The 27,414-nt window shown below is 57.2% G+C and overlaps 1 protein-coding gene across 6 annotated transcripts; it reads right to left on the reverse strand.

Moving 5' to 3' along the window:
- Nucleotides 1-18,078: 18,078 nt before the first annotated feature.
- On the reverse strand, nucleotides 18,079-27,414 carry CA1H13orf46 (chromosome A1 C13orf46 homolog). Of its 6 annotated transcripts, none has more exons than XM_006927424.4 (9): nucleotides 27,088-27,410; nucleotides 23,934-23,985; nucleotides 23,171-23,258; nucleotides 23,002-23,049; nucleotides 22,042-22,089; nucleotides 20,915-20,982; nucleotides 20,628-20,694; nucleotides 18,351-18,431; nucleotides 18,079-18,169 (listed from the first exon to the last, which is right to left on the reverse strand). In XM_006927424.4, exons 1-9 carry the CDS (start codon nucleotides 27,275-27,277, stop codon nucleotides 18,137-18,139), a joined length of 675 nt encoding a protein of 224 aa, XP_006927486.2. In that variant the 5' UTR covers nucleotides 27,278-27,410; the 3' UTR covers nucleotides 18,079-18,136. The 6 variants fall into 6 exon arrangements, 4 of the variants coding, with proteins under 4 accessions (XP_006927486.2, XP_006927487.2, XP_011279282.2 ...); XR_002156652.3 differs by having other exon boundaries at nucleotides 20,628-20,783; XM_006927425.4 differs by lacking the exon at nucleotides 22,042-22,089 and having other exon boundaries at nucleotides 27,088-27,414.

Raw genomic sequence — 27,414 nt, forward strand, 5'->3', positions numbered from 1 at the left:
CCACCCAGCAAGGCAGGCAGCTGCCTGCTTCCTCAGGAGCCTCCAGAAAGCCCCCCAGAAAGCTGGCCTTACTGGGAAGAACCTCACCACACGTGTCCCGGGCCATCAGGTTAAGTGACCTTTTACCAGGAGTGACATCACAGGCCGATGGATACACTGGCCATCAAACCAGGCAGGGAAGAAGCCAAGGCCCAGAGCTCAGTGGTTTCTCCCATTCTCCCAACCACCAGCAAGGTGGACCCCGGGCACGTTGTGCCACATGGGGCTCTCTCCTCCGAGTCAGGGCTCCCGCACTTTACAGGGGTTCCGAATCCTGGACTGTCCGATTCAGGAGCTCTGGGAAGGGCCTGAGAACTTGCATTGGCGACACTGTCCCAGGACATGTTGTCGGTTCAGGGACTCTGCTTTGAGAACCGCTGCTCCAGATGGTCCTTCCATTTATTTACCGGGCACTTAACCGTGGCTAGTTACCTAAGCTCTCTGAGCCTCAGTTTCCTCGTCTGTAAAGTGGGAGTAACAACAACGTGCCATCAGAGGGGCCTGGGAGATTGAACAACTGTAAGCTGCTAGGGCAATGCCACCCCTTCTCCTGCCCAGCCCGCCTGCCCCCTGCTACCATCACCCCATTCACTGGGCCAAGCCCCTCCTCCCCTCCACATCTCCCTCCTCTACGGGGCAGCTCACCAAGGACCTGGGTGCAGCAGGCGGTGTAGACAACCAACCCCTCCCCCGTGGTTCAGCCCTTTGGAGCCAGGTGCGCAGCTACAGAAAGCGGGGTGATCTTGGGCCGTGTCTCGGCTTTCCCCGTCACGGGGAAGGAACAACAGCCAACATTTATTGACGAATTGTTTTCTTTCAGTCACCAGACGACACAATCTCTTCCCAAAGGCTGGTCACATCCTTGTGCTCACAGGGACCACTCTGGGCGTGCTGGACGTGACGGTCACGCCACACACACACCTGTCTCTTCCTGGAGGCGCTCTGCTGGGCCCCCTTGGTGCCTGAGGACTAGGGGGCTCCGTGTTCTCCTGGGGTTGGGGTCCCAGGGCCGCCTGAACCCTGGCCGCTGGAGGACCAAATCTCTCTCCTCCATAAGTTTCTCGTCACCTGGGGACCCTGACACCAGAGCCACAGACCGGGATGAGGGCTCCTGAGCTGTGGCCCAGGGCCACGGAGGCAAGGATTGTGGCCTGGGCCCCACCTGGTGTGATCCCAGGGAGGTGATGCCCAGCGGGGGCCTTGAGGGCTGGCAAGGGGCCAGAAACAGCTGATGCCCAGATGCCCAGATGCCCTGGGAGGGAGTAGGTAGGAGGTGAGTGGGTGGTCAAGGCAGGCCCTCCACCCTCAATGCTTCTGTCCGCCCCCTCCCTGCCCAGGCGTCTCCATCGTTTCTGTCACCACAGAAGAATTCGCACGTTGTGGAATTTTTTATACTCAGAATGATACATTACGCACACTTCTATTGCCTGACCTGGTTTAAGCTGCGTGATTATTTTCAGATGAACCCAACGATTCATCCCTTTTTAGTGCCGAGTAGTGTTCTGCCGTGTGGCCAGGTCTTAATTTGTGTATCTGCTCACCTGCTGGTGCACATTTGGGTTGCTTCTGGATTTGCACTGTTAAAAGTGAAGCAGTTATGAACATTCATGTACCAGGAATGTCTGGATCATAAGATCCTAAGTTTAACTTTTTAAGAAACTACCCAAGTATTTTCCAAAGTGGTTTTATTATTCCACAGTCCTGCCAGCAGTCTCTGACTTCCAGGTACCCTACCTGCTTGCCAAGTCTTGGCTGGCCGGCGAGCCTAATTTTAGCTGCTCTGGTTGGTGCGTGGGGTTCTCATTAATGGTGGCAACTTGCATTTTCCGGTGACTGAATGGTACCCATCTTCTTGTGCGGTTCTTGGCCATCCACATATCTGCCTTGATGAAGCATCCGTTCAAATATTCTTCATGTCCTTAAATTGAATTGTCTTCTTATCGAGTTGTAAGAATTATTTATAAATTCTAGATAAAACTTCTGTGTCGGATGTATGTCTTGCAAATATTTTCTCCTGCTCTATTGCTTGCCTTTTCATTTTCTCTAGTGCCTTCTGAACGTGAGTACTTTCAGATTGATGAAATTTAATTCATCAATGGTGATCACATAGTTTGAACTTTTGCGCTATATTTCGGAAATCTTTCCCAAACTAAAGGTAACTACGATTTTGTCTTATATTTCCGCTCTAAGTTTTATCGTTATAGTTCTCACATTTAGACTTAGGATCTCTTTGAAGTTAATTATTTTTCTGTGTGGTGTGAGGCAAGAGTTTGGGGGATTTTTTTGTTTTGTTTCATTGTGTGTGCTTGTCTAAGTGACACAGCATCATTTGTTAAAAGAGTGTTCTTTCCCCCTGAATTGCCTCAGCACCTTTGTCAAAACCCAACTGACTATATCTGAGTGGGTCCATTTCTGGGGTCTGTGTGCTGTGTCCTGTGCTGCTGACCCTTTGCCTCCTGCAGTGATGGCAACAGAGTCTGGATTATGGTTGCCTTATTAATAAGCTTTGAGATCAAGTTATATGAATTCTCTGACTTTGTTCTTTTTTTATGTTTGCTTGGGTTACTTTAAATGCTTTGCATTTCTGTATAAACCTTAGAATTAGCTTGTCAATTTCTCCTTAAAAAAAAAAAAACGTGCAAGGTTTCTGATAGGGACTGTGTTGATTCCAGAGATTAATCTGGGGAGATTGGCATTTTAACAATTTTAACAATATTGAGTTTTTCCTGGCATGAATACCATATTTCTTCATTTATGTAGGTCTTTCTTAATTTCTCTCAGCAATGTTTTTAAATTTCACCATAATATCTCTTGTTAAATTCATTTCTAAGTATCTGTATTTTTAACTTTGAATTTTGAACTAATTATAACTTCACAAGAAGTTGCAAAACAGTACAGAACGACTCCACATACCCCTGAACGGTGGAAACTTGCATAATGGCAGTAAATTGTCAAAACCAATAACTCGATGTTGTCACAACACAATTAACTAGCCTGCAGCGTCTGGGTGACTTTAGACGGACAGTTATTCGGGTATGTCGCTGTGCAGTGATTCTGTGATGTATAGATTCCTGAAACCACAACCACATTCAAGACACAAAATTGTCTGGTCACACAAAGGGCTCCTGCATGCTGCCTCTTCCCAAACCCCTGGTTTCTTCTCCATCTCTGTAACTTGTCATTTCAGGAACACTATGTAAACGGAATATCGTACAACCTTTGAGGTCGAACCTTTTAGCCAGCACGATGCCCTTGTGTGTCTATCAGTATCTAATTCCTGTTTATTACCGAGTGGTGTTCCCTTCTGAGGGTGGCAACAGTTTGTGTAGCTACTGCAGGACATCTGGGGTGTTTGCAGAATTTTGTTAACACGAATAAAGCTGCTGTGACCATTCGTGTATAGTTTCGTGCGGATATAGATTTTCATTTCTCTAAGATAACTTCCCAGGAGTGCATTGCTGGGTTGCCTTGTGGAAACAATTCACATTTTAGGATACTTGGAGAAGGCAGTGTGGAGTGTTGGACGTGCTCAGTGTCTTTATGGGGCAAAGCCAGGGCTGTCTCACGTGATACACGCACACACATAATTGAACAGAGCATTGTCTACGTCAATTCATTTGCAAAGATTCCTCAGAACACAGAAAGCATGAAACAAATATTTAAATGGATAAATTTGCCTTCACAGAAGTTAAAAACTTTTGCTCTTCAAAGGACATCACTGAGGAAAAAGAAGCTGCAAATCATGTGAACGTACACGACTATGCAGTCCAACCACCCCACTGATAGAAGTTTACCCGAAAGAAACAAACAGAGTCAGCAGCAAGATGTGTGCCCAAGGCCACACTTATGATGGATGCCACCACAACAGCCCCCCACTTGGCGAACACACGTGCACACCATCGTGAGCCATGCAAGGGAGCGTATTCGGCAACAAGAAGAAAGTAAGCGTGTGCGATCGCATGGATGCGTCTCAGAAATGAGTCTGTACAAGCCCAATCGTAGAAAATTCACATCATGTGAATGGTTACAGTGACCAGGGGCAGATGACTGGTTCTGGGGTTGGGCAGAGATGGGATGGGCAGCCCTTGAGGGGTTGGAAGTGCTCGTTATCTTGTGGTGACGGTTTCCTGAGCGCGTGCACATGTCCAAAAACAATCAAATTACACACTCTAGGGATATGCAGTGGATTGTACTTTAATTTTAATTCAATAAAGAAACACTTTAAAAGCCGTGACTAGGTGGCCCACATCCTCGGGCCCTATGTGGTCCGTGTGGACAAGCCAACGTCCCTCCTGGAGCTGTCCTCCAGGCACCATGGGCCCTGCCCACAGGGTAGGGCGCCTCCTTCTTGTCTGGCATTCAAGGCCCTTGGCAGCCTGGCGCTAACCTGACATTTCAACCTAATCTCTGTCTGCTCCCTGGGCTGACCGTGGGCACATCCAGGGCAACTACCTGGGGCCCCACGGACCCCCCCCTTCTGGCTGTGGTGCACCTGTCTGAACCCTACCATCCTTCACACCCCTCGGGCTCTGCACCACACCCCCACCTCAGGTGACCCGGTCCAGCTTGTAGGTCCCAATGGGTTCACATGTGAACTAACTCAGAGCTAAGTGCTGTAACTGGTGATATGGAACTGGCCAGGAACCCTGGTTGAAGGTCTCCAGAAACCAGCTGGGAGGGGCTGTAATGAGAAAACCCCACTTCTTAAGATGGGGCCTGGGCCTCCATATCCCTCCAGAGTAAGGACAGGGCATGGTCTCCATGGGGAAACATCTTTAAGGTAAGTCGGCTTCCAGCTCTTCCCTCCAGGTCCAGGGAACCAGGGCCTTCTTCCCCTACTAGAGCCCACTCCTTGGAGTCTGACCTCACAAGTGACCTTAAACCCTCCTCCCGCCACGCCCGAGATCCTGGCCACGGAGAGCGGGCCTCCCTGGGGTCTCTCCTCCCGAGTCCGGCCTGGTCCTCCATGCCTCAGCCCCCAGCGTCATCAGCTGGCCCTAAAAGTCTTCCTCAGCCCCAGGCCGACTTGGCCAGCATGTGCGTTTCCGCAGCAGACGTTTGGCTGAGGTCTGCGTGCTGTGAAATACGGCCTGGCCAGGCCAGAACAAACAGTGCGCTGGGCTGGCTGGCCTCCGGTCCCAGCCGCCTCCCTGACCCCACCAGCCCTAGCTTTTGTTGCATTTCAAATTGTCCTCTGAATACCTCTTAGAACACGAAGGTCCTCCTCTTCGGTGAGGAAGAAACTGGCAGCGTGGGTCCCCTGACATCTGTCTCTCAGCAGCAACCTGTCTTCCAGCTTTCTCGTTCCCACGGTAACCACTGTTTGGGGGTAAACCGTGCTGTGCCCTCCAGGGTTCCTGGGTAGCAACAGCTGCTGGTGGCTGGGAATGTGCGTTCTTTTTCACGTCTTCCTTCGGCTCTGCTCTGGCGAGATGCCGGGCACAAAACAGGGGCTCCACAATTGCTTCATGGAGCAGCGAACATCATGGCTGCTTCCTGCCAGGCTCTGAGCCACATGTCCGCTAAAACCAGCAACTCTGTAAACTGCCTTCAGCCAGAAAAGCCTGTGCTGTACAAAACACACACAGACCACATACGATCGTAAGACCTGAAATTGTGCAGGACCCAGCTGACGAGAGAACGCAGGGTCCGCCACGGGTGATGCTTGTTAGTGATGGGACGCTAAGACATCTTAGGGTGGCATCCAGTCCAAAAGCTCAGAATCAGGAGCAAGAAATGAGAGTCCTTTGGGGGCCAGACTGGGTGGGCATGCCTGGTTCCTAAGTGGGAAATCACCTGGGCACACGCACAGGGCCCTGGTCCGAGAGGGAGTGAGCAGTGGCACAGGGTGTGGGCAGGAGTTGTGCACGTCCCCAGGCCACAGCTGGAATCCGGCCCACATCACGGCCACGGTGCCTGCCCACCAGGCAGTCTCAGGTATGCTGTTTTTGTGACAGCGTCCGTGCCTGAGGCCTGTGGCTCCGGGAACCCAGACTCCCCGACTGCGGGGGTAACCTGACTGCTTCTCCCAGGTGGAGATGGCCTGTGGCTGCGGGAACACATTACGCAGACGCACCAGCTGAAGATAACACTGTCCTACAAATCTGGAGGCTCCTCACTGACTAGTGGGGGGGCCCACCTCCAAGCCCTCCCCAACTTGTCTCCCCCCGCCTCTCGCCAGCCTGCCCCTCTCACAAGGCCCCCGGGGTCACCACCCAGGACAATCTCCCACCTAAGATTCCTATCTTCACCCCACCCGCCAAGACCTTTTGCCAGTGAGGGGGACACACCCACAGGTCCCTGGACAGGGAGACACGGGTGTCTCGGGGGAGACGTGTGCTCTGTGGGTGTCACTGTGGTCAGGGCCTTCCTCACCCCATCTGGAACTACACACACATCCCTGCGGCCCAGCACCCCTTCCAAATAGCCTTTGCCGGGCTGACCTGCTCCCTTTTGGAAGCTCAGCTTCCCTCATGGCCAGGAAGCCTTCCTGAAATTGCCCTGTGCCCCCGGAGCCATGATGGGTCACCTTTCAGGACAGGGGGTGCCTGGGTGCACTACCCAGAACAGAGGGTTGCAGACGTGCCTGAGGGAATCCTGGGCCTGAAGAATTGAGGCTGCCTGGGTTTGCTTGTTTGTTTACCTGTGAAATGGACACAAATACCAGTCTTAGCCCCCAAAGCAAGGGAGAGGTCAGGCCCTGACTGACCTCATGGCCTGGAGTCCCAGGCTCCTTTTGACGTGCTGTGTGTCTTGGGCCAGCATGCTGACCTCTCTCTATGGCCAACCTGTCATCTGCAAAATAGAGCTAATGACCATACCTGTTTCTGGAGGTTTTTATGCAAGGACCAGATGGGTCATAGGTCTAAAGTCTTGGAAGTGTTAAAGGTGGTTCATGGTGAAAGGGATTAGCTGGGGTCATAGAGAAACCAGGTGCCAGGCAGAGGGGACTGGGGGGTGGGGGCATGCAGACCCCGTGAGTGAGCTGGCCAGTGAGAACAGGTGGAGACACGGCCCCTGCCCCTGTCCCCAGAATGGCCTCCATGCCCTCGCAGAGCAGGGGCCACAGCCTGGGATGCTGCTCCCTGCCAGCCAGCGCCTCCTGGTTCCAGCTCCGCCTGCGAAGGACTCTCGGTGTGTGAGACGGGAGGGGTCTGGGCCCAATGCACGAGGGCCCTGGAGACCAGGGCAGTGCTGGCCGGTCCCAGGCGCAGAAGGACAAGGCGGCACCAGGCGCCCCCCCCCAGAGAAATCACCCTGAAGCAGGAGACCCTCGTCTTTCCACCTTTCCCTCGGAAAACGCGGGCTGGGGCTGGGCCAGTGAAGCGTGTCCTTGGAGAAGGAGGGGTTTTACGGCGCCAGGCCCGCACTGCCTCTGCCGGGACCACGCGCGCCTCTCCAGCAAGAGCAGGCGTGACCGTGCGCCCTCGTCTAAAAGTGCGCAGGCCAGGCGGTGCTCCGTCATTCCCGGCACACCGGAAAGGGCGACTTGCACCTCACAGCGGCCTTGAGAGCACACCGGGCCCAGCACCGTCTGCAGTCGACAGCTTTGTCTGGTTCCTTCCTCCCCCCTTCTAGCTGCTGGCGCTGGTGCGTCCTGCCCTGGGTGGCAGCTGCCTGGGGAGAGAGGTTTGTCCCCGACCCCTCACCAAGTCCCTGTTCAGGATGTGTTCTCCTATGATCTTTCCAAAAAAAAAAAAAAAGAAATTTTAAACGTTTATTTATTTTTGAGAGAGAGAGCGCACGCAAGCAAACGGGTGAGGGGCAGAGAGAGAAGAAGACAGAATCTGAAGCAGGCTCCAGGCTCCGAGCTGCCAGCACAGAGCCCGATGTGGGGCTCGAACTCACCAACCACAAGACCACGACTCAAGACGAGATTGGATGCTTAACAGACTGAGACACCCAGGCACCCTTCTCCTACTATCTTAATCTCCTCTTTGAGCTTTTACTTTTCAGTGGGACCCAGGCCCTTGGAGAAGCGGCTGGGGCGCCCCTCACTGGGGCAGGGAAAACATAAGGTGAGCCTGGATCGTCCTGTGGGGCTGAGGAACCAAGAAACGCTCCCGAGTTTAATTAATTAGAAAAGTAAGAGCTTGTTGAAGGACACAGGGCATAGTGTGGAGGCACTGCCAGTGGCCACAGAAGGGACCCTGGCAGCAGCCACACACGTGGTGACGCAGGACAGAACACCTGTGCCCGAGCTCGTGCCAAGGAATAACCACGTGAACACCTCCTCTTCCAGGAGGACCCCTGTCAGCAGATAGTGGGGGTGGGAAATAGGAAGCCAGGAAAGGCATAGCACTCATTTCTACAGGCACAGCCACCACTGGGCACTAAAACCAGAGGGCAGAGTTTGCAAAGCCTCAGGATTTGTGTCCTAAGAAGAAGTGAGACTTCAGCATGAGACTCGGCAGACAGCCACCCTAACCGGGCACTCGAGGCAGACCTCGAGGCGAAGTCCTTGGGGCCCCCTCCCCGGCTCTCTGGCACCAATCACGAGGCAGGCTGGCCGCCAGGGCCGTCGTGAGCCCCGTCAGGTTTCAGGCTCTGATGTAGAAAAAGGTCCTTATGTGGAGTTGGAATCAGCGGCTCCTCCTGGTGGTACAGGAGCAAAGCAGCCTGAAGCTTCTTCAGGCGCTTTGTGTCCCTCAGGTGCTGTGCCCGAGGAGGAACTGTTTCCTTAGCTGTGTCTCACATGCTAGGTTTCAGCTGCTTCGACACCCACACCACCTCCCTGCAAGTGCCCTCTGGATGGCCAACACTGTGGCTGATGGTTTAGGTTTTAACTGTGCTAATAGTGTGTGTTTGAGCTGGGTGTGACCCTTTGGGCACGAGACAGGGCCCTCCGGGGGTGCAACGGGGCCCTCACGGGGAGAGCAGGCAGACTGCCCTCTCCCAGATACTACCTGGCCATACCGTGGCTCATGTGACTTGTCCACTGAAAACCACAGGATCTTCCTTCTGTGAACTGCTGTTGAGTCGAGGTCCCCAGGCTGGTTTCACATGAAGCAAAGTATAGACGATTCACCTGTGTGATGCTTAATTGTGGGTTCGCCCATTTGTCTACTGAGAGATGTGGAGTCTTGAGTCTGCTTTCTCCCTGTTGACCCTCTCTCCCACACTTGAGAAGATTTATGGAGATTGTCAGCCTTGTGCCGTCTACAGACAAGCCAAGACCTAAGGCAGAACCCAGTGGACATCTATGGTCACCACCCAAGGCCAACATTTGCTGGTTAGTCAATACTCAGAGGAGGATAATTCACCCCCAGGATCCAGTTCACTGCACGGTGGCCCAGAGTGCAGGGCACAAGCCCACAGCTACCTGCGTGTTAGGGGTATGTGCTCACAAGGTTAAGGATGCTCACAGAACTTGGCATTCATTGCCAGGGTGTTTTCACTTTATCCTACAAAAGCCAGAGTGCCACATAGGCCCAGCTCTCCCCCTGGGGTCTGCCTGCTCTCTGGCAGAGACCCCACAGGTGCTCAGCAAGCACACAAGCGGGCAAGCATCTCAGGAGCGTGGCGCGTGGAGGGAAGGCACACACATCCCTCTGGATCACATGATTGGTGTGGCTCCCATGGTTTAGACGGGATCAGGCCGTCCTCGTGATCACAGTGTGGCAGGCCTGCTTTCTGAGATGGGGCGTCCTGAACACTGCAAGCGCTGAGTGCCCACCGCCCCATGTGACAGACGGAACCCTCTCCCGGGGAGCCGCTGCTTTAGAGGGATGGTCTGGGTAGGCAGCTGGCTCAGGTGGTACACAGAGTAGGTAGTTAGCTGGCTTGGGTGGTCAGCTGGGTCAGATGGTCATTGGGGTAGGGGTTAGCTCTGTTAGGTAATTAGCTGGCCTGGGTAGTCAGCTGGGTCAGGTAGTTAAATGGGTTAGGTAGTCAGCTGGGTTAGAGAGTCAGCTGAGTTAGGTAGTTAGTTGGGGTAGATGCTCAACTGAGCAGGTAGTCAGCTGGGTACGTGGTCAGCTGGGTCAGGTGGTCAGCTGGGTTAAGTACTCAGCCTGCTTAGATGGTTGGGTTTGTCAGCTCTGTGCTAAGTGAACACCCTGCACAGCCAGTCTGATTGAGGCTGTGTTGCTGTATCCTATCTGGGAAGAATTTAAACTGGAGCATGATTCCCACAGAAATTCCCAGATCGGTGGTCACTTGAGTGGGAAGGCCACTGGGAAGGGTGGCATGTGCTTAAAAATTGTCCAGCAACTGGGCTATCTTGGAGCTAATCATATGTGACACCCAGTGCCCTTTGCCCAGTGGGCCGCTGGGTGACCTTGATGACACCAGGGCTGCCCTGTAATGCCCTAAGCTATTTTGGCAAGAACAGGGGAGCTGCTGCTGTGGCCGTGCACCCCAGGCCAGGGCAGAGGCAGGACAAGGAGGGGAGGAGGCCCCAAGGCCAGACAGACACAGACAGGGTCCCACAGTGTGTGCACATCCATGCGTGCCCTCGTGTGTGTGCTGTGGCCGTTCTCTGGAGACAGACGAGGGCACTGCTAATCATAACAGGTGAGGAAGCCGTTGGGTGTGAGGGGCAGGGCTCTGTGCTCAGAGTAGGGTGCATGGAAAACCGTGTCCCTTAATGCTGTGGACACCCCTCCCTCCACAACCCTGCACAAGCAGAAGGCAGGGGTGCTTGTTGGGCGGGGGCCCATGAGCCCAGAGCACCAACCAGGGCAAGTCCGCGGTGCAGCCCCGAGCGGCCCTGGGATGGAGTTGGGGCTCTGACATTGTATGCCCCTGCAGAAGTAAGGGAGCTGGTGACGGGGTTTATTCCTGCCTCCTGTGGTCACCAAGAGTTTGGCCGATGGCTCCTTGGGGAGCAGGGAGCTCAGAGTCTGACAGTCCTATTTGTTCACCCAAGGTGATGGGACCCAGGATGAGCGAGAGCTTGCACAGATTCTAGAAGGAGCCAAGAGGGCCTGGGAAAAACATATGCATGGGGACTGGAGCCGGGACTCAGAAAGACTTGCTGAAAAGGCCAGGTGTTCCCCGGCAGATTCCAGCACATGCGTGGGGCTCTCCTGCTGACCGTGGCCCTGGGCACCTACATCTGATTCTCAAACTGCCAATGCACGAACCTGTAGAGGAGGTGTTCTGGCTGACAGGAGCAGGTCCCTGGACACACTGCCGTGGGAACAAGCAGGCAGTGGGGGTGTAAGAAACCCCAAGGCAAAGCCCCTTTGGGTACCACCAGCCAGCAGTCACCTTTGGGAGGGTCCCAGCTCCATCCCCTCCCCCAGTAGATTGTCTCTGGGAGTGAGATCTCCATGCCATCTGCCTGGGACCTGTTGTGCAGGACCCAGGGGCTGGGGGCATGATGTGTGCTGTCCTGGCTCCTTCCCCTGTAATTCCGGACTGTGAGCCCTGACTGCTCTTCCTGCCTTTTCCAGGAACCCGCGTCAAGCCTTGGCACGCCGAAAGCTCCAGAGAACCAAAGCAGCCACAGGGCAGGGCTCAGGCTGTCTTCACGTCCCGCTGTGGGACCTGAGGGGCGTTTCTTATAATTCCCAAGAGCCGGTGTAGGAAAACCCAGTGCTGGACGGAACACACAGGCACCATGTTGCAGAAGGGGTCCCCTGCTTTTCTCAAGGACAATCAAACCCTGCAGACCATGGCCATGCCCCTGCTGTGGGGGAGGGGCCGGTTATGGGAGGGGCAAGAAAGACCCTGGAAGTGAATGTTTCAGGCATCTACAACATGAAATACTTCGGGATGAATCTGATGGAAGTGTGAGTGCCAGAGGGCGTTGCTGCGGGAGACAAAGAACCAGGCAAGCCCAGGTGCCCCCTTCGTCCCCACTCCAGCACTGGGCTCCCCAAGCCCGTGCAGCTTCCCAAGTGAGCACAGTATCACTTGCTATCCACAAAGGACCGCTTTCTCCCACACCGAACTCCTGGCTCCTGGCCAGGGGAACACGACCCCCGGGAGGCTGCTGCTTAAGCCCATCCCCAGTGGCCGGAGATTGGATCCATTGCACCCTCAACATGAAGATAAAAACTCTTGGATGGTGAAGTTCACCAAGCTCTGCTTCGCAGTCCCTGGCAGAGCGCAGGAACCAGGGGTCTCCGCGTCAGTCAGCTCTGCAGTGGGGGAGCCTCTCGGGACAGAGCCCGCAGCCTGCAGGGTCCATGCTGGCTCCAGGAGTGCCAGAGTGGGATCGCAGGACAGCCAATGCCTTGGTGCCAGAGAATCGGGAAGTGGTGTTCGCACTGCCTGCTCTTGGCTCCCACACAGTGATGGAGAGGTCTCAGCAGAGGGAGGGGGCGCTCTGTTCTGACCTCTGGACACCCGCTGGAGCTCAGTCCTTTGTGCAGGGAACAGATGTGAGCAAAGCTGGGCACGAGCCTTCCCCTCCGGGACCCCTCTTCCAGCAAGGTTTGTGCTGGGTGAGGTGATGGCCCCTCATGCTTTGGGACTGGTACCAGCAGGCATTGGACCTGGGGAGCCCATCACAGTCATGGGCTGGCCGGTGACCCTGCTGGCCCCACACCCCACCTGGATCTGTCTTCCCCTGCTCAGACCTCAGCCCTTCCACATCCAGCCCTTGTTGCTCACTAACCAGCCCTTAGCCAGGGAGCTTAAGTGGCCCCTCACCCCATCATGTGTCTCAAAGTTGGACATTGGTTTGCATTTTGCAAAGAAAACCAGCGACTGAAACAGACGTGTGTGTGTGTCAGAGGAACCAGGGAAATCACATTTCCCAATAATTTATGTAGAAAACCATGCCAAACAGAGACTGGAGCCCAGATTGCAATGGAGGGGTGCCGAGACGAGACTGAAACCTCAGGCGGAGGAAAACAGAGCAGGGGGGCTGTCCAAGCCCCTCCTTCAGACCTGTTTCCTGGGATCTGTGTCCCCATCCTCTATCAGGAAGGAAACAGCACCAGGACAGCTTGTACACGACCCCATGTCAGTGGTCAGAGGCCCAAATGGAGGGGACCAGGCTCTGACTGGCTGCTGGCTTTGCAGCCTAGCCTGGAAAATTTCCAGAAGGGCTCCTTCATAGGTCCTGTGTGTGGCTGGCTTGAGCAATTCCCCCACAACAGAGATTTGCAGGGTGGGTGGGGACTGGGAAACAAGCTTCTCAAGGTCACACAGGCAAGTTAAGTGTTTGGGGTGTGACTGAAGGTATCAGTGCATGTGCCCGCCCCCCCCCCCCCAGGATTCCACACCTGGCCGGCCAGCGGCAGCCAACGGCGCGGCCCCAGGCGGCCCTGAGGGGCTGTCCCTGGGCTTCAGGTCCAGTCGGTTGAAGACAGAAGCCTGTCTCCTGATGGACAGCAGTGAAGTTGCTCTGAAGCAACGAAGACAGAGACGTGATAGCGCCCGGGGTGCCGCTTTGAGAGGGGGGTGCTTAGAACATGAGGCGCAGGATGCAGCTCCCCCGGGGGGATGAATCCAGAAGTGGGTGCATGCCCACCAGGGAGGGACAAGGCTGTCTCCCTGGGGATCCAGCGGCTGCGGGATCAGAGGGAGCACAGGGTCATTGGCGTGTGTCTGAGGGACCCTTGTGGGCGGGGCATGAGGACCCTGCCTTTTCCAGGTCCCCAGGGACCTAGATGGAGGACTGGAGGCCAGTGGGGCATCCGGACTGGCTTGGTGGGGGCAGAGCCAGGATGCGGACCTGGCTCCCTTGGAACCTGTGTTCCCTGATGCTGCGACCTTAGTTTTCTTATCTGTGTAATGGGATTGCCCACTCCCTCTGGGTCTCAAGGCCTTGTCGGAATAGAATTCATCTAACCCTGCAGCCCAGAGGGCACATTCTCCTGCTCCCAGCAGAGGTCACGTTGGTCACAGACCGTCACACTGTGGCCAGGTCCTGGGCCCAGCTGACCCCAGCATGACCCAAAAGTCATTGAGTGGCTGCAAACCTCCTGCTTTGTGGACACTTGCACCTCCCTGAAAACCTGCCCCTCAAAACAAATGGAGGAAAGACCTTGGGGAGGCCTGGGCCTAACTAGGGCTCATGCCTCCCATCCCGGTCCCCATCCCTCTCTTCTGCCTCCAGGGCTGCCCTCCTCCTCCCCCTCCTCCCAGGACACCTGGCTGGGAGTCTCAGGCAGGCTGTGCTCTGGGGCAACAGGCCAAGGGGACAGCCTCCAGGCATGTGCACCTTTGCCTCTGCCCAGGCTCGGGCTGGCCCCAGACGACCCCCCGCGGGTGCTCTCCCTGGTAAGCTTCTCACCTCCCAAGGCCTCAGCAGCCTCCGACCCTCGTGCAAGGGGCAGTTCGCCCTCCCTGAGCTCCTGTCTTTCAAAGCAGGCCCTCCAGCTCCCCACACGGCTGGGGACTGGGGCACCTGGTGACACCAGGGCTCATAAAAGGCCTCAGGGTGACCGCACCGTGAGGGAGCTTCACCTGTTGTTTTATGGAATGAAATACTTCAGGACATTGTGGGAAGGATCCATTTGGGGTGAGTTTCCACATGAACCAAGGATTGTCCAGGCCTGGGAGGCACCCAGGATGCTCTAAACAGAGGTGCCAGGGACAGGGCTGGGGGGCCTCGGGATCATGAGGTAGGAGGGCAGGGAGTGCCTGCTTTGGGAACTTGACCACAGAGCACAGAGTGTCTGGGTCACTCCCCCAGTCCTGCCCCTGAACTGATGTCCAACAATGCATTTGCATTGCAGCCTCCCCTTTAGTGAATAATGAGAGTTAAAGTTATCTACTAGTAATGAAGCGACTCGCCATCGCCTCCTCTTGGGTGGTGGGGGTGACCTGCCCACTCAAGGGCAGAAGTGGTGAGACGCCGCACCGAGCGTGCCACCAGGGGGCGCACTGCGCAAGAGCCTTCCGCTTTCCGGGCGCGGTGGGAGAAGCGATCCTCGCGCCTAGCGGATCGGAGGCCAGGGGAGCAGCAAGAGCGGAGACAGGTGGGCGCTGTGACCCCACTGTGACCGGTGTCCCCCGGAGTCCTTCACCACCCTCCCCCCCCCCCCCGACTCAGCTACAAAATGGGTCTGAGAGTAGATCCCAGCTTGTGGATCGTTGTGGAATTAATGACTTAAAATTTGCAGGACCAATCAGGACGGTTTACTGGGCCTGGCGCAGAGCAGACAAGGGCTCTCAGCCCTTGCTGGGACCCGCGCGACATTTTCACATGGCAGTGACCCTGGCAGTGCACCGTGTCCTGGGGCGCCGCCCCCACCGCAGGTCACTTCAAGTGACCAGGTTCGCTTCTGCGGAACAACGTGGAGATAAAGGAAACCGCGCTGGCCGCCGCTGTCTTCCCCCCGCCCCCCACTGGAGTGGAAGCTCCTGGAGGCGCTAGGGGCTCATGCCGGTGCTCAGCAAATACTCAGGGGCGGCGCCGAGGAAGGTGCCTGTGACATGAAACCTGGTGAACAGAGGTGGGTGCAGGGTGACCCCAGTCTCGTAAACATTGTATGTATCCGTCTCTCTCCATACAGAGATCTTTCTAGAGGAGAGAGGGCACGCTCCAGAGAAATACATTAAAATATTGAGAATCTGCAAGTAACTAGAAGAAAACTTAAATGCTTTTTGTGAGCTCCCATATTACCCACAAGCAAGATGCATGTTGGATTTGGGGGGGAAACACCACTGGAGAGAATAGGCTGGGGGCGAGGCCGTGGGGTGTCTGCAGGAAGGGCCGTGTGTAGCCGGTGCGGCCCCATCAGAGATGTGGAGGCAGGATGAGGCCTGGCCTGTCCCTGCCCCCAAGGGCTCTGTAAGCCTCTCTCACAGGTGTCTGAGTAGGAGGGGGCCAGCGGGGCAGGTCAGGCCTGCGGCCAGGGACAACAGGGGGTCACCACCTGGGACCACTGGCCAAGCCTGTTTGTGACAGAAAATGCCACCAGGGAGCCTGCTTCAGGGCTGCTGGCAGGCTGAGGCAGGGGACCCAGAGGACCAGGGGGCCCCTGAACAAGGGGAAGCCAGGAGAGGGTTCGCAGGCAGCCCGGACGATGGGGTTTTCATTCCCCCCAAGTTTACAGGGCCATCTCATTGCCCACACAGGGGGCGTCCTGTCCTGCCCTCACCACCTGCCAGGTCACTCCACCCTGACCATGCCTCCCATGCCTCCCAGAGCTGGGACGGGGCCGAGGCAGCTCCCCCCGCTGCCAGCAGATGGCAGCCCAGGGCTCAGCCCGGACACTCTGGGTTCCCTCCCGGTTCCAGCATCGAATGAAAGGCCCCACTGCTGCACGGGCTGCACCTCCCCCGTGGAAGCCTCGGCGAGGGCAGGGGTGCGGCTGGCAGGCGTTGGCAGATGATGGATGGAAGCTTGGAGCTTTCCTTGTGTGTCCCCACCTTCAAGAGCCACCGCTGCCCCCCCCCAGGGGCTTGCTGTGGGAGCAGAAGGCCAGAGCCACAACCACCACACCTGCAAGCCAAGTCCTTCTGATTACCCTGGGGCCTGCCCTGGACCGGCTCCCCCGCAGATACCCCCAATGACATGGAAAGAAAGTACCTCCAACCGTGAGGTTCAGAGGCCCAATGAAAAGTCAAACATGCATCTGATTTGGGAGAATTTATACCCTAAACCAGGGAAAGGTCACAACCAAGCACACGTGGGGTGTCCCTGCTCCCCAGGCCCCTAGAGGCCAGCAGCCACGTGCAATGGCAAGGGACAGACAACGAAAAGATAGTGGGGTACATGGCCAGGGGCCCTCCCGGGCCCAGTCACCCTCCTGGCCTGTGGCTAACCGTTGTGGCCTGTGCTGCTCTGTAGCAAGGGCCCTGGCCCTGAGGCCTTCTCCTCCCATCCTGGCCAAAGGGCAGACCAGCCGTCTGTCCAGAAGCTTCTGAGGTACCCTTTTAGCTGGTGGTAGCAGTGAGGGGTTGGACAGGACAGGGGCCATCTCTTTGGGGGCTGGGAAGCAGTATTCCACATCTCGTGGGGGGGGGCGGGATGGGGACGAGCCGCGGCCCCCAGCCTCCAAGGTGTGGGAGGTCCTCTGTGTATTGCTTGTCTGAACCCCCAGCACATGGGGAGCACTCAGCAGGGCAGCCTTTTCTGGGATCTGGTCACGTGACAGCCCCACCCAACTGGCCAGGGAAGCGGTTTCCATGATTGGATCAGCTGCTCCGGGCCTCCCTGCTCTCTGGTGGATGCAGCGAGAGATGGAGGCGCCCGCCCATCTCCCAACCCACCTGTGCACACAGCGGGCGTCTGACTCCTCCAACCTTGGGGCCCCGATGTTCCTCACCCTCAGAGATACTTGTCACTGGCCCACGCCCTCTTGCGTGCTTGAGGTTGCTTTATGTGCGTGTATGTATGTGCACGTGTGTGTGACTGCCTGCCCATGTGTGTGTGTGTGCATGTGTGTGTATGTGCATGTGTGTGTAGGTGCACGTGTGTGTATGTGCATGTGGGTGTGACCGCCTACCCACGTGGGTGTGTGTATGTGCACGAGGGTGTGACCACCTGCCGGCGTGGGTACAAGTGTAATGTGCATGCACGTGTGTAGATGTGCATGTACAGTATGCACTTCTGGGTGTGTGTGCATGTGAGTGAGTGTGAGCCAGTGCATCTGCTGGGTTCTCAGTCGCAGGTCAGACCACATGAAATTGAAGTTCTTTGCCCACTTGGCCTGTGGCAGTTTGCTGAGACCTGAATGATGAACACGCAGGACTCCCCACCCTTTGCTCAGCCTCCCTCTGTGCCCTCCCCCCGCAAGCCCCTCCCCCTCAAGTCCCTACCCCCTCAAGCCCCTACCCCTGGAGCCAAGCCGGATGAGGCAAGGCCCTAGTGCAGCCTCTGGCGCTGGGAGCTCCCACTCCGGCTGCACAGATTGTCTGCTTGTGGCAAAGCTCACCCCCAGGTCCTCAAGGAACAATGCCTACCCTGCCTCGGGGCCCCTTGTGTTGGGGCTTGGACCCCTCAGGTACACCTGGGGCCAAGTCTAGGGCTGCGTGGTCACAGCCACCACCATGCACATGTGACCTGGGGGGGGGGCCAGTCATCTGTCACTGAACTCACCTCCCTCCCCCCAGTTACATTTCAGGGAGTGAGATGCATGGAAGGAAGGGGTAGGGATCCCTCAAGAGGCACCAGAGAGAGAGAACACCTTCTGTTCATGCTTTATTGTGTCTTTTTAAAAGATGGTGTCATTGCTCACCCAGCGGGTCAGTGGCTCACACCTGGGTGGTCATCGGGGCCCTGAAATGGTTCAAGTGGCGTTTCTTAGAGCTTCCTGTCTGCGTCCCCCGTCCCTCCCTCCCAGGTTTCTGCAGGACCGAGGAGGCCAGGAGATCAGGTGAGCAGCCCAGCCCCCTCTGTTCTGCTTCCTGTCCCCTCTAGATGCCCCCTCGGCCCCCAGCCCTGTCCTGGTGAGAACTACCTCGTCCAGAGCTGTTACACACTGTCCTTGGCCTTCCTTCTGGTGGAGTAAGGGATGCAGCACACCCAGCTGGTCCTGGTCCTAGGGGCCGACAGCGGGCCGAGCGGGGGAGAGAGACAGGTGCCGCCCCTACTGAGCTCAGAGCCCAGGACCACAGGCAGCACCCCTGCGCCCCAGATGCATGCCGCCCATCAAGCCCAGGGGGCCCGGGGCCCAGCACCCACAGCCAGACTCCTGGGCAGGCTGGCTGGCCCTCCCACCAGCTGCCTCCCACCCACCCAGTGCCTTTGTCCTCTGCGCTGGGAGGCCTGAGCCAGAAGGGGCCCCTGAACATGAAACACCTCAAAGACCAGCCGAGCCAAACCACTCCCCTCGGCCCCACGCCTACCCCTGCCTGTTTCCAGAACACCACAACTTGAGTTTTTCCCCAGTGGTGGTCTCTGGGGTCTCCACTTCCAACCGAGGCTGCCTCTGGGGTGGGTCAGCTGCCCCCCTTCCCTTTGCAGGGACCCCACAACTCGGTACTGAAGCGTCCCACTGGGCAGTAAGCAGTGGCTGGCCCGCAGGTGCCGAACCCCACCATCTGAAACAGGCCTGAAAGAGCCTGGACAGAGAAGCCATGGCTCTGAGAACTGCGAGGGCAGGTGAGCAGGGCAGTGGGACAGACAGGTGGTCCTGACACCACCTGGTGGGGCGTGAAGGCCAGGCCCACATGGAGGGCCCCCCTACACCCCCTTCCCACTGTCCAGCAGTCCCCCAGCACACAAGCTTGGTTATGTGCCGGCCCTGGCTTGCGGGTTTTCTGGGGCCACTGAGTCAGCAGGTAGCGAGCTGAGACCATGAGGCTGAGTGGGTGACTTCGGGATTGTCTGGCCCGGGGGCGGGGGGTGGGGGGAGCAGCAAGTCAAGCCACCGCGCTGCACCCGTGCGGCTGAATCCATCACCACGTCCGTTCAGAGACAATGAGAAGCATGGGGGCAGCCTCGATTTGGGGTGTGACAGGGCGGCTCTGACCTCCTCCAGCCTGGATCTGGGGGTGTGACAGGGAGGCCCTGACCTCTTAGCAAATGCTGGCATGAGTAGACACGGGCAGGGACATGGGAACATCTGAGGTCAGACTGGGTGACACTCCCTCACAGAACATACACACCTGGGGGAAAGTTTGTGGTAATAACAACACACCGAGTAAGCAAAGGCTTTGGGGCTACAGCTCAAAGCTACTGATGCGGGGTGGAGGGGGGGGTGTGCCAGCGAGAGCTCACGAGGGGCCCGTGTGCCCCCGTGCCGCCCTCCCTGCTCCCAAGAGAGGCCTGGGTGACTCAGAACCTGTCCTTTTCATGAGCTGTTCCTCACTGGGCCAGTTACTTAGAAGGACAGGTACCAGCTTTAGAACAGAATATACTTTTATCTAAATATCTGTTAGAATTTCTTTTAAAAAATGTTTGAGCTAAATAAGCCAAGGTAGTAACATAGTTGTTAATTCCAAGTGGGAAGTTGGATAAATTGCTATTTTCTTTTTGTGTTTCTCTGTATTGTTTAAAGTAAACTAAGGGTGCCTGGGGGGCTCAGTCGCTTGAGCACGCAACTATTTATTTTGGCCCAGGTCACGATCTCACTGTTTGTGGGTTCGAGGCCCGCGTCATGCTCTGTGCTGACAATGTGGAGCCTGCTTGGGATTCTCTGTCCCTCCCTCTCTCTGCCCTTCCCTCTCTCTCTGTCTCTGTCTCTCTGTCTCAACAATAAACATTAAAAACATTTTTAAATAAAAAAGTAAATGGGGCGCCTGGGTGGCTCACTAGGTTAAGCATCCGACCTTAGCTCAGGTCATGATCTCACGGTTCATGAGTTCAAGCCCCATGTCGGGCTCTGTGCTGACAGCTTGGAGCCTGGAGCCTGCTTCAGATTCTGTGTCTGCCTCTCTCTCTGCCCTTACCCCACTTGCAGTCTGTCTCTCTCTCTCAAAAATGAATAAACATTAAAAATATTTTTTTAAATAAAAAAAAAAAAATAGGTCTAGGGGCCTTTGGGTGACCTAGCAGCCTACCCAGCACCCTTTATGGCCTCAGGACTTCACGGGGGCTGGCTGGCCCTACCCAATCTCTCCCCTAAGAGGGTGTAGGTAGTCAAGACAAATGTGTCTCCTACCCTAGCCCTGGGGCTCGGCCTGTGTGGCAGAGACATCGGCCAGGTGATGGGTCCTCCCTCCCAGTGACCTCTGCGGCCAAAACCCCAAACTGAGAAGCTGGAAGGACCCTCACAGCAACACTTCCCTCTCACCTCTGCCTCCTCCCACTTCACGGTCTGGCCAAGCTGTTGGCTGATGGGATGGGGAGAGCGGGTCTTGCTGTGGGGTGAGGGGGCCACAAGGTAAGGGTCATGCCTGAGTCCTGCTGCTCACGTCTCAGCCCCTCCGGGCTCATCAGTGCTGGGTCTCTATGCACACAGGTGAGGGGGGAAGGCACGCAGTGGGGTTCTGCCCATCCTGCAGGATGTGGGGCCAGCAGACACCGTGGTAGAGGAGAGCCCCCCACGTCTCCGTGTATAAACCCATAAGCATCACTCACTCGTCTTCTGATGAACCCCCCATGTCCATCTCGGACTGCTTCTCTTCTTTCATGGTGCCTGTGACCACCTGTGGGAAGTGGGAGGAGCAGTTTAGGGGACAAGGGGAGGGAGGCAAGCATAGCCACTAAGGCCGGAACTGATGCACCTGCCTGAGGATCAGACGGGGGCCTGGAAACTGTGCGGGCACTGGGCATCTTCCCATGAGTTTGGGCACCGTGAAGTGAAAATTGCCAATCGGGGGACCCTGGCCAAGGAACTGTGCCCTCCATGTGGGCCACTGTGACTTCTGGACTGTAATCCCAACTCTGCCACTGGATGACCTTCCTTGAGTCCTTAAAACCCATGGTGCCTCCAAGACAGCCTCGTGAGTAGCTAATAACCAGCATTCTTTACTGTACGGTGTGTTCTGAGGGCAAAGACTTGGAAGATGTAATTAAAAAACAATCCCTGGGTAGGAGCTTAAACATGAGAGAGCTGGAAAACTTGCAGAGGTAGCTGCCCATTACAGCTGAGAACTGGAGGGCATTGTGGGACGCTTGTGTTGGGTCCAGACAGGCCTTTGGTCAACCCCTTCATTTCACAGAAAATGATGATACTATGACGATGAGGATGAGGATGTGGACGAGGTGGCAGTGGTGGTGGTGGTGATAATGGTGATGGTGATACCTGCTACTGAGGCTTTCTGGGTCTAGGCACTATTCTGAGAGCTTTACAGAACCACCCTGGGATGTGGGTGCCGCTAAGATCCTCATTTTATGAACGAGACCACCGAAGCACTGGGAGGTGTGTACTCAAATACTTGAGTATTTACTGGCAGAGCCAGACGTGGAGGCCAGGTCCTTGACTCCCAAGCCTGCGCCCTTCATTCCACCCCAGCATGATCCCAGAAGAGGTTCTTAGGGCCTGGGGGCACCCTGAGGGTTGAGCCAGGCCCTAGCATCTCTGGTGATGCTGGAATGCATGCAGGTTGGTGGATAAGGAGGAGGCAAGGGTGGCCTTTGAACCCCTGCCTCTACCTCAGCCTCCAACACATGCATGTGGGGCAGGTCCCCTGGACAAGCCTCGAGGGCCCCGAGCACCAGCATTCCCGGCAACAAGCCTGGCTCTGTCGTCTGAGGGCTTTTACCTCCTCCGCATGGTCTCCCAGATCAATCTCCACAAACACAGATGGTTTCTGTGAATGGAAACCAAAGAGGTGTGGATGGTGGGCTTGGGTGGGCTGGAGAGGAGAGGAGGCTTCCTGGGAGGGGCAGTGGGCTCCGGGCCCTGGCACAGCTAGGGTCTGCATGACCACCCCCAGGACCACCACCGGTGGCTGTGCTCAGCGGGGGCTCCTGAGGAGCTGGCAGAGAGCTGCTGGCAGTACGGACGGCAAGGTGCCCACGGCCAGCTCTGGCAGAGAAGAGGGAGGGGTATGGCCGCCCCTCTCCCCCTGCTCACTCCCTCAGTTGCCCTGGCTTCACCTGTCTGAGATTGCCTCAAGGTGATGCTCAGAGCTGCGGCATCCCCTCTACATCCTCTCCAGACCGCACGCGGCCCCACGACCCTCCTGGGACCCTCACCCCATGCCAGTGAGGACTCACACTGAGGTGTGGAAGCAGCTCGACCCAGGAGGGGTTTCCAGTGGGAGTGCTTTAGTGAACGCCACAGGTATTTGTGGGTGAGCTCCTGGAATCCCAAGGACCATCTGTCATGGGCCCAGCTCCCCCCTCCCACGTGGATCGGGAAGGGGAATAAGAGCCTTCTTCCTGTGGGATGTCGCCAGTGGGGATTCCTACCGCAGCGCACATGGATCTCTGGGCAGAGCGTCAGGGCATGGGACTGGGGACACTTCAAGGCTGGGCTTTCCACGGCCACCCCCGTCAGGTCCCAAAGGCCTCAGGCAGCCACGTCGGGAAACAGAGGTGCCCAGCACCAGCTGGGAGCATGGAGCTTGAGCAAAGGCTCTTGGGTAGAGGTTGTGCTCGGTCCAGCCTACACGTGGTCCTGCCAAGGTGACCCCGGGCCCACGTGTCCAGCCTGCTCGTGGCCCCACAGGACTGTGCCTGTTAGCCCTCTCTGTTTGACAAAAGTCAAACGCTCTTGCCTCTTTTCCCAAAGGCTCATCCAGCTTTATGGACTCCAACTCCGGTTCCTGGGGAAGACACCAAACAAGTAAATAACAGCAGGGCCCGAGGACGACGGACGTTTGTCCACACTACAGGCGTGCCCGGCCCGTCCTCCCGCTCCTGCCACTGGCCTCTATGTGGCCTCACCGCCGGCCCCGCCCAGCCACCATCAGGGTCCAACTTCCTGAGGGAGTCCCGATTCTTTTCCTGCTTCTCTTCCTCTGGGTCTGCCTTACTGTGGGAGGAGCGGGGACAACAGGTCAGCATCAGTGCCCTGAGATGCAGCTTTGGGCTGGCGCTTTCTCCCCCTGGGTGTTGGGAGGCTCAGGGATGCACCCCACAGGACAGGGAGGGACAGACTGTGGAGGACCTTCCGCGTGCCTGGGGGTGGGAGGGTGAGTGGGCGGAGGGGGAGGCAGAGGTGTCCCTTGCTAGGCATCGAGGAGTAGGCGGTGTTACTCGAGGCTGGTTCTGTGGCGATGGGGGTGGCGCTGGGGGGCTCTGTGGTGATGATGGTGGTGCTGGGGGGGTGTCTGTGGCGAGGATGGTGGTGTTGGGGGGCTGTCGGCCAATGATGCTGCACATCCACATCTCTCCCAAAGAGCGAGACCTCTGGCACGACCAGTGGTCTGGAGTCGAGTGGAAACGTTTGCTAAGACAGGTGCCAGCTCCCAGACTCCGGGCCATGGCCAGCTGGGGGGCCGCCTGGGGAGGCAGGTGCTGTGGGGTGTGCGGCTTGCAGCCCTGGCACCCCCTCCCACCTTGAGCTGTCGGGGTCTTCTCAGGACACCCCAGGACTCCTTTGGGGTCCAAGCATCAACCTTGGGACTGGCCCCAGGCCCCACCCTGCTGTGTCCTGTGTCCTCCTCACGTCTCTGAAAACCACCTGTGCTGGACAAAGACCACTTACCAGTTGGCATCCTCAGTGTCACTCTGTAGGTCTCTTCCCTGGTCCTCGGACTCTGGGGAGGAAGGGGCAGCGATCGTCGTCAGAACTCCTGGGCCCGTGGCCGCCCTGCGAGCCCTGATAGCGCATCCTGCAGGCATTGAGTCTGGGAGGACAGTCCAGGTCCCATTTCCCCATGGCCACATCCAGGCCCAGAATGCTAAAGGTGGCCGCTTCTCTGTACCTGCTCCCCTTCCTGCCAGCAGCTCGGCACCCCCGTGCCCCAACCCAACACACATATGGGGCCCAAGATCCAAATGCAGTCCTGCTGCGGGGGTAGACATTACAAAGCCTTAAATTGTCCTTCGATAAGAGGCCTTGTGGGGTGCCTCGGAGCACCCTGATCCTGCAGGGAGGATTTTCTCACAGAACTTGGTGGTGTCCCGTCCATGTGGCTCCCAGGCCTCAAGGCCGGGGGCCCCTGCGGACCGGAGAGCTGATGGCTGGGCTCCGGGAGACAGCCTGCAGGCTGCTTCTGTGTGGAGACCAGTAGAGTAGCTGGGTCTCCAGCTCTCCCATGCCATCCCTGCCCTGGGCCTGGCCTCTCGGGGGCCCCCTGCCTCATGTCAGGCGGTCTGACTGGAGGGAGACCCATCTTAGCCAGGCCTCCCTGGCGCTCAGCGCACGCAGCCTTGGCTGTGTTGTTTGGGCCCTTCTCGGTGACTCACGAGCCACCTGTGGCTAAGAACTAGGGTCTTCCTCCTCCTCTCGTCCTTCGCACCCACACCGGTGCAGGGACTGATGCTGATGTGTGCTCGGGTCTTCAGAGAACATTTCAGAAGCTGGTGGCTCTCAAGACGTCCTTTGGGCCAAAAAGGCTCAGCCCAGTCCCCACCTTAGAGAGAAGGACTCGAGTGATTCAGAAGCAGTAGTTTTGGGATTTTAAAATTGACTTCTTTTGGAAAATCTTCAGCAGGCCCCTACCTGTAGGCACACACGTGTGTGTGTGTGTGTGTGTGTGTGTGTGTGTGTGTGTGTGTTTTAGAAGACATGGCTGATCCCTGAACCTGCTGCTCCCTATGATACGTATCTGGCAAGAAGAGAAGAATCACTAAAAAGAGAGACATGATTTTTTTCTCCAAAGTAGACCCTCTGGGGCATATGTCATACGGAGGAATATTAATGCTTATGTGTCTGCTGGTCTCACCTCCCTTCCCTCTTCTAAGAAAGCTCCTGAGATTATCAGGGCTCTGGGCGTACGGGGCAACCAGTGACACCTTAATCCGAAGGGCTCAGCCAATGGCCGTCCACCAGGCAGAGGCCTGGGGGCTGAGGAGTGTTGCCTCAGAGCTGAGTGGGGTCTGAGGTCAGAAAAGTGGGGCCTCCAGAGGTTTAGCAACAAAGGGAATAGAACATTTCCTTTGGTTCTGCTCTTCAGCTGAGATGTGAACATCGTCAAATACTTGCAGATTATTTTGGGGGTGTGAGACAGCCCCTTGGGGTGCAGTGGGAGTCGGGCCTCAGCCACCTCCTCTGGGAAGTAGGAAGTCGCATAAAAGGCACTGAGCTGCCTGGGGAGGGGAGACCCTCTTAACCGGTGTTGATCCTGTGATGGGGGTCAGAGGCCTGACTTGGCCTTACAGCCTGGCTGTACCCACCCTGCTGACTTTATCCCTTGGAGAAAGCCCGCCTCTCAGGGGCAGCCCCCCACTTCCTCTCTGGACACACCCTCCCTGGAGCACCAGCTCGGTGGAGGGACGGCCGGCGGGCAGGAGGGGTGGCAAGGCAGGCCTGGGCTCTGGAGTCCGGGGCGGGCATCGTGGACACAGCAGCGTGAGCCGGGCAGCTCCTGTGGTGGGTCCCATGCTGGTGGCCGGTGGCTAGATTCCTGCTGTCCCCTCCTACAACAAGCTGGTCCTGGGGCCGGCTTGGACCTCTCATCTGCAGACTTAGTCCGGCCGCCCCTCGCTTGGAGCATTGGGCTAGCTGGCCTGTGTCCTGCGTCCGTGGCATCTCAGTACCTGTGGGTTCGGGCGGCACCTGCTTCATTGCCCTTGCTCCCTGCAGGTGTACGGAGGTGTGTCCTGGGCACCTGGCAGGGCCACCTCTTCTGGTCTCAGTTTACCACGTGGACAGTGGGACCGGAGCAGCCCTTCCCAATGCTCTCCGTCCTGCGGGCTCCAGCGAGGCTAAGCCCCGCTGCTGAGTGGTGTCCAAGGCCACCTGGGAGCCACGTGGGGATCTGCCATTCATGCTGTTCGGGGAAACCCTATGGTGCTGGCAGGAACATCCAGAAATAGCGGGCACCGAGCCTGTGTTCTCCTGCAGCTGCCCCGTAGTGGTGGCATTATCAGGACACGTCTACTTGCTTCTTTGGGGAATTTTGCTCCTCTCGAGTGAGCCTCAAGTGAGACAGGGTCGCCGTGTTCAGAGGCTTTGGGGGACAGAGGGTAAGAGCCCAGCGGTGGCTCTGTGCTGCTGGCCGGCACCCCTTCCCCCAAAACAACACCTCTTTGGATGTTTACACTGAGAGAACAAATATTTTTACACCCCTACCTCTCAAAATCATCCATAGGTCTTGAACAAACAAACCACATTTCCTGCTTACTGGGTTTCATTTCCAGAGTCCTGACCTCAAAAAGGGCCGCTTGCTGGGTGACCTTCCCAGGAGAAGCAGAACTCCTGGGGGCCCTGCAAATGACTGAACCAGTCCCCTCATCTCAGCTGGCTCAGGGCCCTGCTCCTCTGGGGAGAGGACCACGAGACACCTACCCACTGGGGAGCCCAAGTGGCTAACATCAAGGAGCGTCCATGCAAGCACTAGGTATTCCGCACCCCCGCCCCCGCCCCGCCCACGACCGAGTGTTGAGGGATATCCTAGGTGGCAAGAACCGGCACGTGTAACGTTACCTAGCTGGCCCGTGTCCTGTCTGCCAGCCCTGTGGGCTCACGGCTGACCTGGCCCGGGAGGCCCCCAGGTTCCCCGAGAGGGACTGACCCCCACGCTTCCCATGGCCACGGCCCTCCTGACCTCCTGACCTCAGCAGAGCTCACCGCGGTCCACTCAGTGGGCCCTGCCCTCAGGCTGGCCTGGTTCTGTCACCTGTAGACCCCGGCCCTTTTGGGTATGGGCAGGGGCAGCGGGGCCAAGCCGGAAGGAGGGGCGTGGCTGGCCTACCCAGCTCCCTGCTCAGCTTCTTGACGCAGCGCAGAGGGTCCCCCTTCTGCAGCAGGCCACCCACGCTCCTGCTGCGCTGCAGCTCGACCATCTCGCTGGCCGCCTTGAGGTGTCTGGGGGCTCCCCCCGATGGAGGGGCCCCGGGGCCCGGCCTGTGCCTCCTGTGTGCGGCTGTGTCCTTCTCCATCATCCTCCCTCCGTCAGGGCTCCAGAAAGAAGAGGGATGTAGGTTCCCGAGTGCGCCCTCAGAAGCAGAGCATGGCTTCCAACCTCCGTCCGATCCAATGAGCAGCCCAGTGTGCCCTGCAGGCCCCTGTTGCCAAGTGG

This window comes from Felis catus, chromosome A1 (assembly GCF_018350175.1).
Source record: "Felis catus isolate Fca126 chromosome A1, F.catus_Fca126_mat1.0, whole genome shotgun sequence".
Classification (NCBI taxonomy): domain Eukaryota; kingdom Metazoa; phylum Chordata; class Mammalia; order Carnivora; family Felidae; genus Felis; species Felis catus.

Bases quoted from the DNA above. Each gene is read 5' to 3' on its own strand.
- CA1H13orf46 (XM_006927424.4), bottom strand. From the start codon at position 27,277: ATGATGGAGAAGGACACAGCCGCACACAGGAGGCACAGGCCGGGCCCC. The intron at 22,090-23,001 runs GCAAGAGCGTTT...TTCCATTCACAG, and splicing joins ATGAGCCTTTGGGAAAAGAG to AAACCATCTGTGTTTGTGGA. The intron at 18,170-18,350 runs GTAGTTCTCACC...GAACCATTTCAG, and splicing joins GTGTAACAGCTCTGGACGAG to GGCCCCGATGACCACCCAGG.